This window comes from Oenanthe melanoleuca, chromosome 2 (genome assembly GCF_029582105.1).
Source record: "Oenanthe melanoleuca isolate GR-GAL-2019-014 chromosome 2, OMel1.0, whole genome shotgun sequence".
Classification (NCBI taxonomy): Eukaryota; Metazoa; Chordata; class Aves; order Passeriformes; family Muscicapidae; genus Oenanthe; species Oenanthe melanoleuca.
In genome coordinates, this window is record NC_079335.1 from 73,181,571 (window position 1) to 73,195,439 (window position 13,869).

Here is a 13,869-nt window from a genome sequence, read left to right on the forward strand (position 1 = left end):
TGTTCCTGTGGCACACGCTCAGTGTCCAGCACATGACAACTCGGGGAGCCAGGAGCCAGCCCACGCCTCTGAAGGTCGCCACCTCCTTACAGGAAGGTCAGAACTGATAAAATTATCGAAATGTTTAACATCTGCACCAGCAGGACCAGCTCTTCAACACACTGATAGGTTTTCTCTGCATCAGCCTGCAACAGTTCACCTGTTTTAAGTGGGAGAGCCTGCCTGTTCCAGCCAATACATGTCTTGGGTCACTGCATGATGATAACCAAACACCAGTACTGAGTGGGAACAAAAAGCACTGTCATCCATAAAATCTTCAGTTTTAAGCAGGAAATGCAAAATTTTGACTGACATTCATCTAAATGTTAGGATAATTTTAAGCAGTTTTGAGGAAATTAAAATTCATCACATTCAATGTCAAACAACTACACTGCAGATTATTAATCCAGCCCTGAGCTGGAGCATAAGGTAAGCACCGTCAGCTTCTGAGGACAGTATTAATCCTGGAGTTATGTTTTCCATCATTTCTTCCAACAAATATTACTTAACCTTCCATGAAACTCTGCTGTCAAATTTTCACCTCAACAGTGCCGGCTAGAACTCCAAAACACCCAGCTAATATGTCTGGCACCACAACTGAAAACATTCATTACACTCCATCTGAAGATCTAGGACTTCCTCTTGCCTTCAACCAGTTAGCAGAATTGGAAACAGAAGATATTCAGACAAATGAAAATGTCAACTGCCCCCCATAAATGGGCTACACAAAGATGGGCACAGGACTACTACGCATGTGCCTTCAGTTATAGACATGACTACTCTGCCACATGTTCCACTGAAGATACTTTATTTTTAAGTTAGGTCCACCATTATTTCCGAAGAGACAAGTTTCCTGCTGTTCTTCTTTTTACAGAGGAAGGCACACCAGGAAACACATCAGCATTTGACAGGTACCAAGTCCATTTTAATAAGAGAATCCACAACCCCAAAACCATTAAATCCTCCTTCCCATAACCAGTTGTAGGCAGCTCTCTTTGGAACTCAGAATCTGACTTGCATCCGGAAATGCATCTGCTTTGTAGCATTGTTACTCATTCCTGTCTTGAGCATCCACTTTGACTTCATCCTCTGCAGGTACTGCATGTCCCGCTGCTGAGCAGAGATGGATCCTGCAGGGAGAGAGAAGGAAGAGAGATGGATCAATGTCTGTCACCTTTCTTAAAACTTGTATGCAAAACAGCTGACCTGCCCACATTCTTCAGCAGTTACCCATAGGCTTTTCTTTCCATACTGGCACTCTTGACTTTTCTCTGGGCAAAGCCAGAGAAAATATCTATGACTGTGATTAAGGCAAAAGATTGTTTTGCATTGCAAGCATGATTCTTACATTTTAAAAGTGGATATAGACCACAACACTGTTCCCCAACTGGAAAAGTATTCTGTCAAACATGATTTATGTTATTAAATTGCAAGAATAGTGGCTTGGACAGGCAGAAACCAAGAAATCTCAGGAAGTCACCAAGTATCAGAAACAATGGAATGAAAAGCCTGCACAGCAGCTGCACTGGAGTTTAGAAGCAAACTTCATGTACCTGCTTGGATGTCAGGAATTAAAAAGAACTAAGTAGAAGGCAAACTACTGCATAAACCCCACATGTAAAGCAAAGTTGACCTCTGGAATTGTAGGATGCTGACATCCCAGAGCCTCCTCCTCTGCAAAGCCCTCCCACTGTCACTCACCTGCCTGCCCCGTCCAGCCCAGGGCTCGGTACTGCTGCAGCACCCGACCCACGGCTTTCTTGTTCTTGGCAACAGCCACGGCTCTTGTCACACCGAAACGCTGCTTGTAGTACCTCATCAGGGAACGGTGACCCACTCTGGCACCTGTTCACAGCAGGGGACATCTTATTATTCATCATGAATCAGCTCCTGAAACGGAGTACTCAAGCACATTGTGAAAAATATGGAAAACCCCTCTGCTAAGAAATGTTTTTAAAAGGTCCAGAACCTTAAAAATTTTAGAATTATTAGGAACTCAATGTAGTTCTGTAAGAGTTGCTTGAGGAAAAAGCACAAAATATGCTGCTGTTCAAGAGGGCCTTAGGTCAGATAACAAGCAGGCAGTTATCAGAAAAATTTTAATTAGTGGAATGAGAAGAGAGGTGATGCTGTTTCAACTAAACAGTGAAGCTACTTGCTGACACATTCAGGACAACTTGTGTAACTGCAGAGCTGGCAGCACTTTCAGAATGAAAGGGCTGAGGTTCCCTCATCCAAAATCACCAAAAAAAAAAAAAAAAAAAAAAAAAAAAAAAAGCAAGCAGGAGTGCCAAATGTTTAACTAGAGAAAGGCCATTTAATAATTTAATTTACTGAACTAGTTTACTGAATTAGGTAGGAGCTGGCTCTCTACAAAAAAACCCCTACACTAGATAACCTAAGTTATAGTCTCCCCAAGTTGTACTCAAACAATCATGGAAACTCTTGAAACTCATGAGAGTCACACGATAATGAAGATGTAAAATGGGCAAAGCACCCCACTGCCACAGTCCACATATCCATCAGTACTGAAGAAGCTTAACTACTTGGCAGTGAAAATGATGGAAGGTGAGGACATAACCCCAAAGACACTTAAGCAGAACTACCTTCTTCCTTTCCAGAGGGAAACACAACAATGGCCTGTGCTGCAGGTACTGGAGGCAGATATGGAAAGCGTAGAGAAAGTAAGTTACAACACAAACTCTGTCCCCACCTGATGGAAGGATCAGCTCCATGGTGTCATCATCATAATCCAACTCTTTCTCTGCTGGGCGCTTTCCAGGATCCTCCACATCTTTCCCATCCTCATGATCAGGGTAACTGCTCCTGTGGAAGAGCAACAATACATGGTTTAAACATGGTGAGCAGCCACAGCTATCCAGACCCACTCTACAGAAGAATCACCATGCACAGCTACAGCAAAGCATAAGCATTGCCATGTTTCACCTGCCTTGATCTGAGAATTCCTAATAGCAGGACCTTGCCCTGAATAAAGCCTAAAGACAAGGAACCTCTTTCCTCCACCCTGTTTTGCAACTCCACCTGCCACCATAATATGAGGTATTTCTGACCAACATAAACACAGCTTAGGATAAGTTGCAGGAAGTTCAACAAGAGGCCTCACAGCAGTCCTGTTCAACTCCAGCTACACAATAAAACTTATGTAAAATACCCACAGCAGGTGTTAAGCCCACAATCTCCTTAAAAGGTAATGGGAAAGACAGTTATGACCTTTTATGGCCTTTGCTGGTGCACTGAAATCTCAATTCAGTAACAGCAAACATACAAAACAGAATTCAAAATGTACTTTGATGTAGGACCAGTAAAAATAGTCACAAAAGAAGACAACATCACTTAATTTTAAGAATAAATAATAGTTTCTAATGTAATATTTAACTGTTCTTTTGTCTGTCCCCACCTGTGTTCCACTCAATGAGAAATGACCTCACCTAAAATCATAGAAATCTGCAAATTCCAGGGCAGCATCTCCATCTGTGAAGAGTTTGCAGTGGCTTTTATCATTCATATGAGCCTGGACCGCTTCCGTAGAGTAGAAGGATTTCCCCTTTTCATTGCACCAGATGCAGATTTTCCCAACGCCAACTTTCTCTCCTGCAGAAAACATTGGCACTTCTTTTGGTCTGAACAAAATCTTCCTAGCCAGTAATTATCATTTCTGCCTTCAAGCCTTCCCAGCTTGCAGGCAGAGAGACTAAGGAAGAGCCTTGAGCCCTTAATTTCCAGGATAGTCCTGCTGTTTCTATGCCTTGACCATATGGCCCTATCAGGGACAAGTCTGGCTATTTAAAGATTTCTTGCCATTCAGTATTCTCAATAACAAATTTCACACTTCCAATGTGTTTTTCTATTCAATACTCAGAAGTAATTTTATTCTCATCATTATTTTTAGACTTGAAGGTTGATACTTTTTTTTTCCTAGCTTTCAGCTCTCTCACAAGCATTGTAAACCAAAGAGACAAATACTTGTGACTCACTAGTAAGACAACACAGCTCATATGCAAGCTTTAGAAACAGAACTTTGTCCCAAATTTCACATTATCTGAAAAACTTTCTCAACATCAGTAAACTATGTGAGACCTACAGGGTACATGACCATGTTTGCTCATCCAAGTTTTTTCTCATTCTCCCTGAAAAGCCTGTGGTCCTGCTCATGATCAAAACACTGACAGCACTCAAACAACAAAAAAAGCAACCCAAACCAGAACCTTTGGTGTCATATCCAAATGAAAATAAGCACTATCAGAATATAATTATCCTGACAAAAAATTAGAGAACATTCAGTCATACCAAGATACTTGATTAGTCCTCTGAGATCCACAAGGTACTCTATGTCTGGAATAAAGAAGCTGTGGATTTTTGTCATATGTGCCACATTTTTTGTGAGAGATCTTGAGTGATGGGAACAGAACAGGCAGTCTGTAACTGGTATGGCCCCAACAGCAGGAACACTTTCAGCCTCTGCCTGTTGTTCCTCTTCTCCCACACTTTCCATCTCTTCATCAGAGCCAACGTCTTCATCAGAGCCAATGTCTTCATCAGAATCCATATCTTCCCAGTCTTTTAAAGGAAATTGTAAAAAAAGATAATTATTTTATACTTTTCCAAAGCAAAGTAAGTCCTAAGTAAGTTAGAGAAACTTATACACTTAAAAACATCATAGAACATATTTTTTGTTCTTACAGCTAAGTGCCACACAGTCACTTCCAGGTGCAAGAATTTACCATGGCCAGTAAAAGACATTTCTTTTTCAGACACACAGCAAAGAACAAGGCTGCTCATAAAAACCACTGGCAGATCTGATACTTTTCCCCCTCCATTTTCTCAACTATTAACATTTTAGTGCTGTTTCTAGGCCTCAAATTTAATTCACCACAGTGTAAGAACACAAGCATGGCTCACTGAAAGCAAGAAAACTCTGGTAACATCAGAAAAATACTAATTTTCAACAGTGAGGGAAAACACACTCCTGTTCACACATTTAAAAGAACAATTAGCATTCAAAAACCTACCAAGATTTTCACAATACAATTTATGACTAACACATTAATACTAGACCAGCCAAGCAAGCTGGCTTCTTCTTTAGGTGTTATGATGTATGCTCAGAGGCAAATGTTTCTTCTCGTGTAGAACAGATTCACTGAACCACAACTGAAATTTCAAGAGCAGAAAACTGCTGTAACAGATGCAGTAACATGACACAGGGGTTTCAGAAGCTGGAATGAAGTTCCCCCTCATTCATACCTATCCCCTTGCTCAATGACCCCATTCAATTGCTCCAATAGATGCATTTGGAGCTGCACTGTCAACTACAGCCCTGAAAGCACCCCTGTTAAAAATAACCCTTTTCTGGAAATTCTGAAGCTCTGATCTGTTCAGCTGTCTGCTTTCCAGGCTGACCTCCAACACAGAGCTGTATTCACAGGAAAAGACCACTGGGGTGGCAACTCGTAAACCCATTTTAACACAGATATCAGCACACTGAGAACTGACGCCACACAGTCAGGTTAAAGAGCAAACTTTCTCCTCTGGTCTTGGTGGGCAGAGGAAACAAAACCAACCACAGTCTCACCTCCCTTCAACAGATCAGGAAATGAGTTGGGACAGTGGTAAATGATCATAACTGGAGTTTAGTTCATTTATTTTTCAGAAGCAGTTTTAGGGTAACCTGTTACATTAGCCTTCTTTAAACGAAACTTCCTTTGTCACTTTATGTGGGAAATACTGCTTATACTAATGACTATTTATTTCAATCTTAATATGCATTAATATCTGTCTGTAAGTTGAACAGCTGGTGTTCAGACAGAGTCCTTGACTGCAAACATGGGCCAACCTTTACTCCTTTGCTAAACTGAAAATTTAATCAACAGCAAGATCTTTTGTGATGGAAAATGCTGCACTGCTATAGAAGTAGGAAGAAGCTTTTGCTCAAACCATAGCTTACCCCAAACTATCTTCTGTCAGTGTGTTTACTGCCTTACCTTCTTCATTATCCTCTTCTTCCTCTGCTTGTTGCTTAGCCAGCTTCCTTGCTTGCTGTTCAAACCACTGCAGCCGTGGAGGTACTTCTGGTCGTTCTCTGCTCTGGGACAAGCTGGCGCTCTCCCTGGAAACTGGAGAGCTACTCACATTACTGGGAGGTAGAGGTGTCTTCTTTGGAGACGAAGATGGCTGGGCTCTGATGGCTTGCTGAATAGCTGTGTTCATTTCATCTTTATTTACACTCTCTGGGGCCAGCCCCTTTTCCAGATTTTTCTCATTTAATATTTTCACCTTCTTGCTGACAGCTTGAACAGCTTTCTTCTCCAGCTCCAGGTGCTTCTTGGACTTCAGGTGATTCTCATAGGCATTGAAGGTGGAGAACCTCTTGCTACACACTGTGCAGTAAGTGGCAGTGATTTTGTTCTGCTCCTCTGCTACTGCTCTCTGTGCCAGGACTCTCTCTTGGAAATTCTCAGCAGTGACAGGAGGCATGTCAGCAACTTTACGCTTCAGGTTGTACCTGTGCCAGTCGGTTTTGTAGTGGGCACGCTGAATGTCACCATCCTTGAAAGCCACACGGCAAGTGATGCAAGTGTAGGTGGCCATTACTAGGAAGTGGCAAAAAAAACAAATCATGCTAAAAAAATTAAGTAACAAACACAAAAAAGCCCCAACACAACATCCTGACAACTTTCTTTTGAGGCAGTATTAGACACACAGTTCTTGCACAGAATTAAATTTATTTAGCACCAGCATGAGCAGAGTGCAGTATTCACGGGCAGGAGCAAGAGAGAAAACTTATAAATAAAAGACTTTGAGTTTACTGGTACCACAGAGCAGCTGAGCATCCCAGCTCTGGATGCAGAACACTGTGCCTGTTGGGATCGGGATGCAGGAGACGGTCCCTAATCACCTACTTCTGAACAGTATTTCAATAGCTCTACATTTTTCTCTCTACACTGAAGATCAGTGACTAAAGGTTCTTAACAAATTCATGTTCTGCCAACAAGACTTTGAGGAGACCAGTGATTCCTCAGAAATAAGGGTAAAAAAGGAAACCTGCTTACAGGTCTATTTTCTATTTTCCACAGCCTTATTAAATGGCAAAAAAAAGTTACTGCATTTAGAAATAAAGCTTTCTTAGCTGCTTTGGAGCAGTGCATGTAGAGTTGACAACACTCTACCCTGCAGAGCTGTTCCTCTGGAGATGCAGTCTGTGATGCCTAGGTCTAGCACCTGAAGCCACTGTTAATCCTGGTCTCCCTCCACTTCCCACCATCCAGCTGAGCCATGTTACTGGGGCTGGTACAGAACAACTGCAGAGCAGTGACCTTCCACTGATGCTGTCCTTTACAAAACCATTCATTAAACGGAGACTTTTTTTTTTTTTAAGAAGTTGAAGGAATCTCCTAAATCGTCCAAAAGCAAAGAGCAAAAAAACCGTGGTCTGGAGATCACAGAAAGCGCCATCATCCTTTAACTGATTTAGAAAAACTATGACTTAATCTGGAGAAAAAAGAAATAATACATCAGGATGAGGGTCTGAAAGCAGGGGAGGAAAAGCAGCCCCTCCCTGAAGGTACTAACAGGCAGAAGCAGTGGCAAAAGTCATAAACATATAGAGTCAGAGCACACATTATGAAACGCTCATTCCCTGGAACCACCGGGCTCCTTACTTATCATTGCTTCTGCTATCTACAGCATGAGAGAGAGGGGGGATGCAGAAAATAAAGGCCATATTATTTTATCTGGAGTGCTATAAGCATCTACTCAGTGTAACAGATGCTTTTTGTACTTGCTGCCCTCTGAGAGATGCCGAGTATTCACCCCCTGCCCCTCTCCCGCCCAAGCAGCAACCTTTGCCATAAAGCACTGACCCAGCCACGCTGGCTCTTGGTGACAAACTCCTTGCAGGACTCTGAGTCACAACACTGTTCTGGTCCATGACTACAGACAGAAGCTACACGGAACACTGCCACGGGGGCATTTAAAAACACCCCACCTCCTCCCGCTCCGCCCCACCCAAAAGAATGCGGCCCAGAAGAAGAGGTTTGTAACTAAGACAAAATAAAGCCATAAACCTTCACCTCTGACTGCTACGTAAGTCACGTTTATAGCTCAAACTGCATTAACCAGAGGAATCTCCCGTAGTTACACAACACCTTCCCACGGCCCGCCTGCATTTCCCCTCCCGTTTCAGGCCACAGGACCGCAGCCCCGAGTCCTACCTTGTGTGGGGCTCAGGAAAACGACAGCCCAGGCACTCACAAGGCCGCAGCACAGCCAAGCCCTTCCACACAAATCGCGATCTCCCCTGAGGCTCTTTATTACGGCTGATTTTCAGCTGCCTCCGGTTTACCACACAAAGATTCGAGCAAAACCTATAGATAAATAAACACAAATAAAATTTAAAAAGAGATTAGACGGGGCGTAGGCAGCAGCCGGGAGCCACCAGGCCAGGCGTGGACCAGGCCGGGCTCACAGGGAGCTTGCATGCCAAGGGAGCGCGGCCGGCTCGGCCGGGCCACGCCGCCTGGTCCCCATCCTCGCCGTGCCGTGCCGTGCCGTGCCGTGCCGTGCCGTGCCGTGCCGTGCCGTGCCGTGCCGTGCCGTGCCGTGCCGTGCCGTGCCGTGCCGTGCTGTCCGGTCCCACCCCGTCCCGTGCCGCCCCCCAGCCCCGGGACACGCACCTCGGCCGGGGGAGCGGGCGGTGCCGGGCGCGGGGCGGGGCGCGCGGGCAGGAAGCGGCCGCGCGGCTTCCGGCGGGAGCGGCCCGCGCCCGCCCCCTGGCGGCCGGAGGGCGCGGGGCAGCGGCGGGAGCGGAGCCGAGGGGCTGAGCCGGGGGGCGGTGTCCTGGCGCACTGCGGGCTGCGAGTCGGGTTGCGTTTGTTGGTTTTTTTTTTTTGTTGTTTGTTTTGTTTTGTTTTGTTTGATTGTTTTCACAACATCAGTTAGGAAAAGATACCTTCGATCGTCGAGTCCAGGCTATGGCCCAACACCGCCTTGGTGTCAACTAGACCATGGCAGAGTGCCGCATCCAGTCTTCCCTGACACACCTGCAGGGACCGTGACCTCACCACCTCCCTAAGGCAGCCCATACCAGTATCTGATCACCCTTTCCGTGAAGAAATTCTTCCTAGTGTCCAACCTAAACCTTCCCTGTTGCAGCTCATGACTTGTCCTGTCACAGGTTCCCCACCTGGCTGGAACCTCCTGTAGAGGGTGATAATGTCACCCCGCTTGTTGTTACAGGGTTTTTCCCCATTTCTGGAAGCAAACACACAGTGAGATGATGAAAGATAAAAACTAACACATATTTATTAAAACAATCAATATAATAATTCCATGTTTACAAAACAGTGATCAGGCAGGTAAAGTGCTGCAGAATACTTAAATACGGACATTTTGTAATTCTCCAGTTTCTGGTTGCCCGGGTGGGGATAGCTCACAGACTGTGACGCCGCTCATGTGCTGAGAACAGACGCGGAGATTACAGGGATTTGTTCAGAAGGCTGGGACAGCCTGGAAAAAGTGCAGAACGAACACAGAACAAGTAGAACAAGTATTTCTTCAGATCCTGTTACTTTGGGTTACAATTAATTAACTTCCTCTGCATAGAGCAGTATTTTTTTCCACTAACAAACAGAAGAATGGTCAGCAGGTACGCATGGAAACCCGGAGTGCTGGAAACGGGTGGTTTTGCACTGGATTTGACACGCCTAAGGCCACCAATCTGATGGTGATCCTGTCACTCACGTGTACAGACACAAGGGGAAGTTTTCTGAGTATGAAAGAGTGACCTGCCCTGCCCTGCCACACGTCCTTTTCTTCCCTCAGGATGTGTGGGGCAGGCGCTGCAAGGCGCAGGAGGGGGAGCCCTTTGCTGCCAGCTGCGAGCACACACAGCACAAGCAGCACCGACCCCAGGGCAGGATCACACGCTGTTACCCCACGGCACTGGCTCACGCTGTGCCCTCCGTGCTGCCCGTGTGCCTCTTGGCTGGAGATCACGCACAACAGGCTTCCCGTGGGAAAACCGCACGTTTCAAAGCTGTGTACTGCCTTCTACTCCCTTGCCCGTCTTCCTGCCCATGCGCTGAAGGATGGAAAGGTGACCACAGTGCTCGGTAGGAAAGATGCTATGGACCATTATGACAGGAAGTTTTAAGGAACTGCTATTTCGTGGCTGCTGCTATAATACAGCAAATAGACTTTTCTCAAGGGATTTCCAACTGAGGGATCCACAAAGGACAGAAACATTTTCTTAGTGTTTTGCTGGTGAACTGCTGGCAGATGGAATGTATTGTGTCCAAGCAAAGTGTTTCTTACATATGGTTGTGTGGAAGGGAAGAGATAATTTCCTGCAGAAATACTGACATACTTTTACTACCTAAGGAAGAATATTAATGTTAGAGAATTACATCTTTCCCATTACACAGTATTTAGGGGGCTTGAATGGACTTGACTACCATGACAGCAGAAAAAAAAAATCCTAAAGACACTCAGATAAGCAACTATGTCCCTAACTTTAATGATTTACTTGTTCAAGTTTTGGTTGTTTTTTTTCTTTCTGAAAAAAAAAAAAAAAAAATGAAAGTTGTACTGGAGAAAAATCAATCTATTTAGTTATCTTCAAACCAGAAAATGGATAATTTACAAAAAGTCTGAGAAACTCTTCCAACTACTTTTCTTTCTGATCTAATCTATTATTCTATAAGAGTGCCCCTGTGTTACATACTTTTATAACCATGAGTATTTTTCATAAAACAACAATAAAGTGCACGCTGTTACAATGCCACCACTGACAGCCAGCTAGTCTGTCCTGCCCATCTGCTCCAGAAAAGCCTGTGAAGGACTGCTCCCTCCCTCCTGCCTCTCCCTGTCCTGCAGCCTGTTTCCCCTTCTGGCACCAGTACTCCTGCACAAGGAAGCACACACTTGTTTGGGGATCCTACAGAGTTTCATCAGCAACTTGGATTTCTACTCTTTTAACTGTACAGATTGTCCTAAACATGTGGCAAGGAAATGAGAACTTTTTAAACTCACTGATTTTTCAACAAAAGCTTTTTTTAAGTTTGGTTGGGTATTTTTTTTGTTTATTTGTTTTTTCCAAATGAGAACAACAGGCTGGTGAAAGCTAAAGAAGAAACTTAGCAACTAAGGCTGTGGAAGTGATATGGGCCATGTTTTCTGATGATTTCCAGAAACTCAGGTGTTGAGATATTGTAATTTTGAAAGCTGCATCTTGTGGGATCTATATCCAGCATCCACTTATTTCATAATGTATTTGATAATGAAGGCACAGGCTTACCTTTTTGTTGGTAAAGGACAGCAAACACGGTCAATATGCATTACTGACACAAAAAGCACAAGCAACAATAAAGCTAGTGTCAACAAATCTCAGCATCCTTCCTTTTGCTATACTCTTTTTGGCCATCTGCCTATTTTTCTACCTCAAAAGGAAAAAAAATACAAAATTAAGTTAATTTGAAACACGTTTACCTACACATATATGTTAGTGGAAGATTTTTATTATCTGTTGCTGTTTTGAGGGTCCTAAATAACAGTATTTACCTCTTCAAATGCCAGCAAATGGAAATTTACTAGAGTAGTAGTAGCAGCTGACATGGTCCCTCAACTTTGCTAATGGTTTACATCACATTAAAAACCTAGCTTTATTTCTTCCTATTTCTTGGATTACTATTGCTTGGTATTACAATGCAGTTTTGTCACAGGTGAACAAAAATGCCTTAGAAAAATAAGTTATCTGCTTGAGATCCCATGCCACTCACTCAGCATGTATGGACTTTAAACTGGCAAATAATTTAAACAAGTTCTTTTTTTAACCACACTTAAATTCCATGCCAAGAAGAAGATTCTGAGTCTGAGCGTCTTCTCTAGCAACTGACCTCACCAAATGCTTCTAAATATCTTAAAATAATCAGCTTGCAACACAACTTTTGTTGCAAGTGGAAACAGCTAACATGGGAAAAAAATGCCAAACCAAAATCTACAGAATCTCGAATTAAGGAAGTGGCACCTAAAAAGCCTTTATGCTTTTTTTTTACATCTCTAATCTCTACTCCAAAAAATAGCTACCCTCACCTGCTCCCAAAAAGGTCATTCAGTTTAGACAATATTAACTTTTAAACATGAAGATTCATTGGCTGACTTCACATGGGCAATACTGCCAAGGACCAGACTCCATCAAGGAACACAGCGGGTGGTCAGTCATATAACATGCCACTTTACAACTCTACAAGCCTATAACAGCAAAAAATTTGGAAATGCATCACCATATCCAAAATAATTCAAAGGTTTTAAGTATGAAATCTAGGGGGTTTTATAGTGTTGCACACATATTTAAACTCAAGTTGTGCCAGTTAATGTGTTTCATATCTAGTAGATGCACTACACATAATGCTAACTGCAGGGATCCCTACTTTCTGGTAGGATTGAAGGAGGTGAGATGCAGTACATCTCACTGCAGCCCTCTGATAATTTGCCCTCACAATATTAATTGTATTACATGATTGGAAAACTAGAGTAAATAAACTGCTGATATTGAAAATTTGGCTCAGGACCCCAAAATAGATGGTTGGCAAAAAAGTAAAAGAAACCTTTCTCTCAACTGTTTTGAACCGACTTCCACCACACATCTGCAACCAAACAGTGGATAGATAATTCATTTCCATGCTATTACACTGAGGTATAACTACCAGAAACATTAAACTATCAGTATTAGCTGATATTTATCCAGTTAATTCACTCTGCATTAGGGAAATTATTACAACACATCTAAAGGGATAGTTAAAGCTTACAGTTCAGAATTTTCTTCTCTCTCTTTTTTTATTTTTTTAAATTTTTTTTTGCATTTGATGGTATTTTTTTGTGTTTTATGTTTAATTTCTTCTGAAACTTCCAGGTTAATGACTTCCAAGCAGATTTGAAAGGAAGCCTGAAGACTTTTTCTTTTCCTGGGATTCTGCTTCTTGGCCTTGTGAAAGTCCCAATTCTTTCTCAATCTGCTCTAGCTCAGACTGGTCAAGCAGTTCAAAATCATCAGCTTCCTCTGTGTCTGTCTCCTCGCTCAAACTGGGCGCTGCCTGTGAGGGAGCTTGCTGTAGGGACTGCAGCTGGTCTTTGATGGCAGCAGACACCGCAGCTGTGATGACATTGCCAGCAATTCCGCTCATTAAGTTAAAGGTTTGGTCACTGGTCAGAGGCAAGGACAGCCCTGCAGTGGATGGTCTCTCTTTACTCTGTCTGGAAGCGTGATCCGCCTTGCCATCAGTTTGCTCTTTCCTTCGCTTTTGCTGGGTGGGCAAACCGATGCTTGAGTCGTCGTCATCGTTTGTGCCGGCACCGTTTTCTAAAGAGGGGAACTCTAAAAGATCTCTAGCGAAAGCTTCTTCATGATCACTAGGTCGGTCAAAATCTATTACAGGTTAACAGAAGAAAACAGTGTTAGCACTCACACAAAAGGTTTCCTTTTTCACAAAAGGCAGCCATATGTAAAAATGCAAGTAACAAGTGTTCTGAATACACTTACTAATCTCTACTCTAATAGTCTGTAACAGAAGGAGCTTTGTGTGACATCTACAACAAAATGGTTTTGAAGTCATAAATCTAGCACCCCAAATCAACTGGTATGATCCTAATTATTTGAACAAAATAACTTTTTTAAGCCAACTTTTTTAGGTATCTGTCTGTAATGAAACAATCCATGCAAATCTTCAGCACAGCTATTTTTAAATATACAAACCACAAGAAGTCCTAAAATTTATTTTTCTTCACAATATATATAAACTACAAATATGTAAACATGTG

General features: G+C 43.0%; 2 protein-coding genes across 5 annotated transcripts in view; both read right to left on the reverse strand.

Moving 5' to 3' along the window:
* Window positions 1-830: 830 nt before the first annotated feature.
* On the reverse strand, window positions 831-8,785 carry ZNF622 (zinc finger protein 622). Of its 2 annotated transcripts, none has more exons than XM_056485094.1 (8): window positions 8,730-8,785; window positions 8,268-8,420; window positions 6,039-6,647; window positions 4,348-4,617; window positions 3,489-3,651; window positions 2,753-2,865; window positions 1,741-1,884; window positions 831-1,169 (listed from the first exon to the last, which is right to left on the reverse strand). In XM_056485094.1, the coding sequence occupies exons 3-8, from the start codon at window positions 6,643-6,645 to the stop codon at window positions 1,042-1,044; spliced, it is 1,425 nt and encodes a 474-aa protein (XP_056341069.1). In that variant the 5' UTR covers window positions 6,646-6,647; window positions 8,268-8,420; window positions 8,730-8,785; the 3' UTR covers window positions 831-1,041. The 2 variants fall into 2 exon arrangements, with proteins under 2 accessions (XP_056341069.1, XP_056341068.1); XM_056485093.1 differs by having other exon boundaries at window positions 8,600-8,741.
* Window positions 8,786-9,334: 549 nt separating this feature from the next.
* RETREG1 (reticulophagy regulator 1) overlaps window positions 9,335-13,869 on the reverse strand; it is a 66,258-nt gene continuing 61,723 nt past the window's right edge. For all 3 annotated transcript variants that reach the window (XM_056485148.1, XM_056485147.1, XM_056485149.1), the window contains one exon: window positions 9,335-13,477. In XM_056485148.1, the coding sequence (XP_056341123.1) occupies window positions 12,966-13,477 (512 nt within the window). In that variant the 3' untranslated portion in view covers window positions 9,335-12,965. The remainder of the gene's footprint in view (window positions 13,478-13,869) is intronic.

Coding starts and splice junctions, on each gene's coding strand:
- ZNF622 (XM_056485094.1), bottom strand. CDS start 6,645: ATGGCCACCTACACTTGCATCACTTGCCGTGTGGCTTTCAAGGATGGT. Junction 3,652..4,347: donor AGGACTAATCAAGTATCTTG/GTATGACTGAAT, acceptor TGTTTTCTGCAG/GAGAGAAAGTTGGCGTTGGG. Junction 1,885..2,752: donor GGAGCTGATCCTTCCATCAG/GTGGGGACAGAG, acceptor TGCTGTGAACAG/GTGCCAGAGTGGGTCACCGT.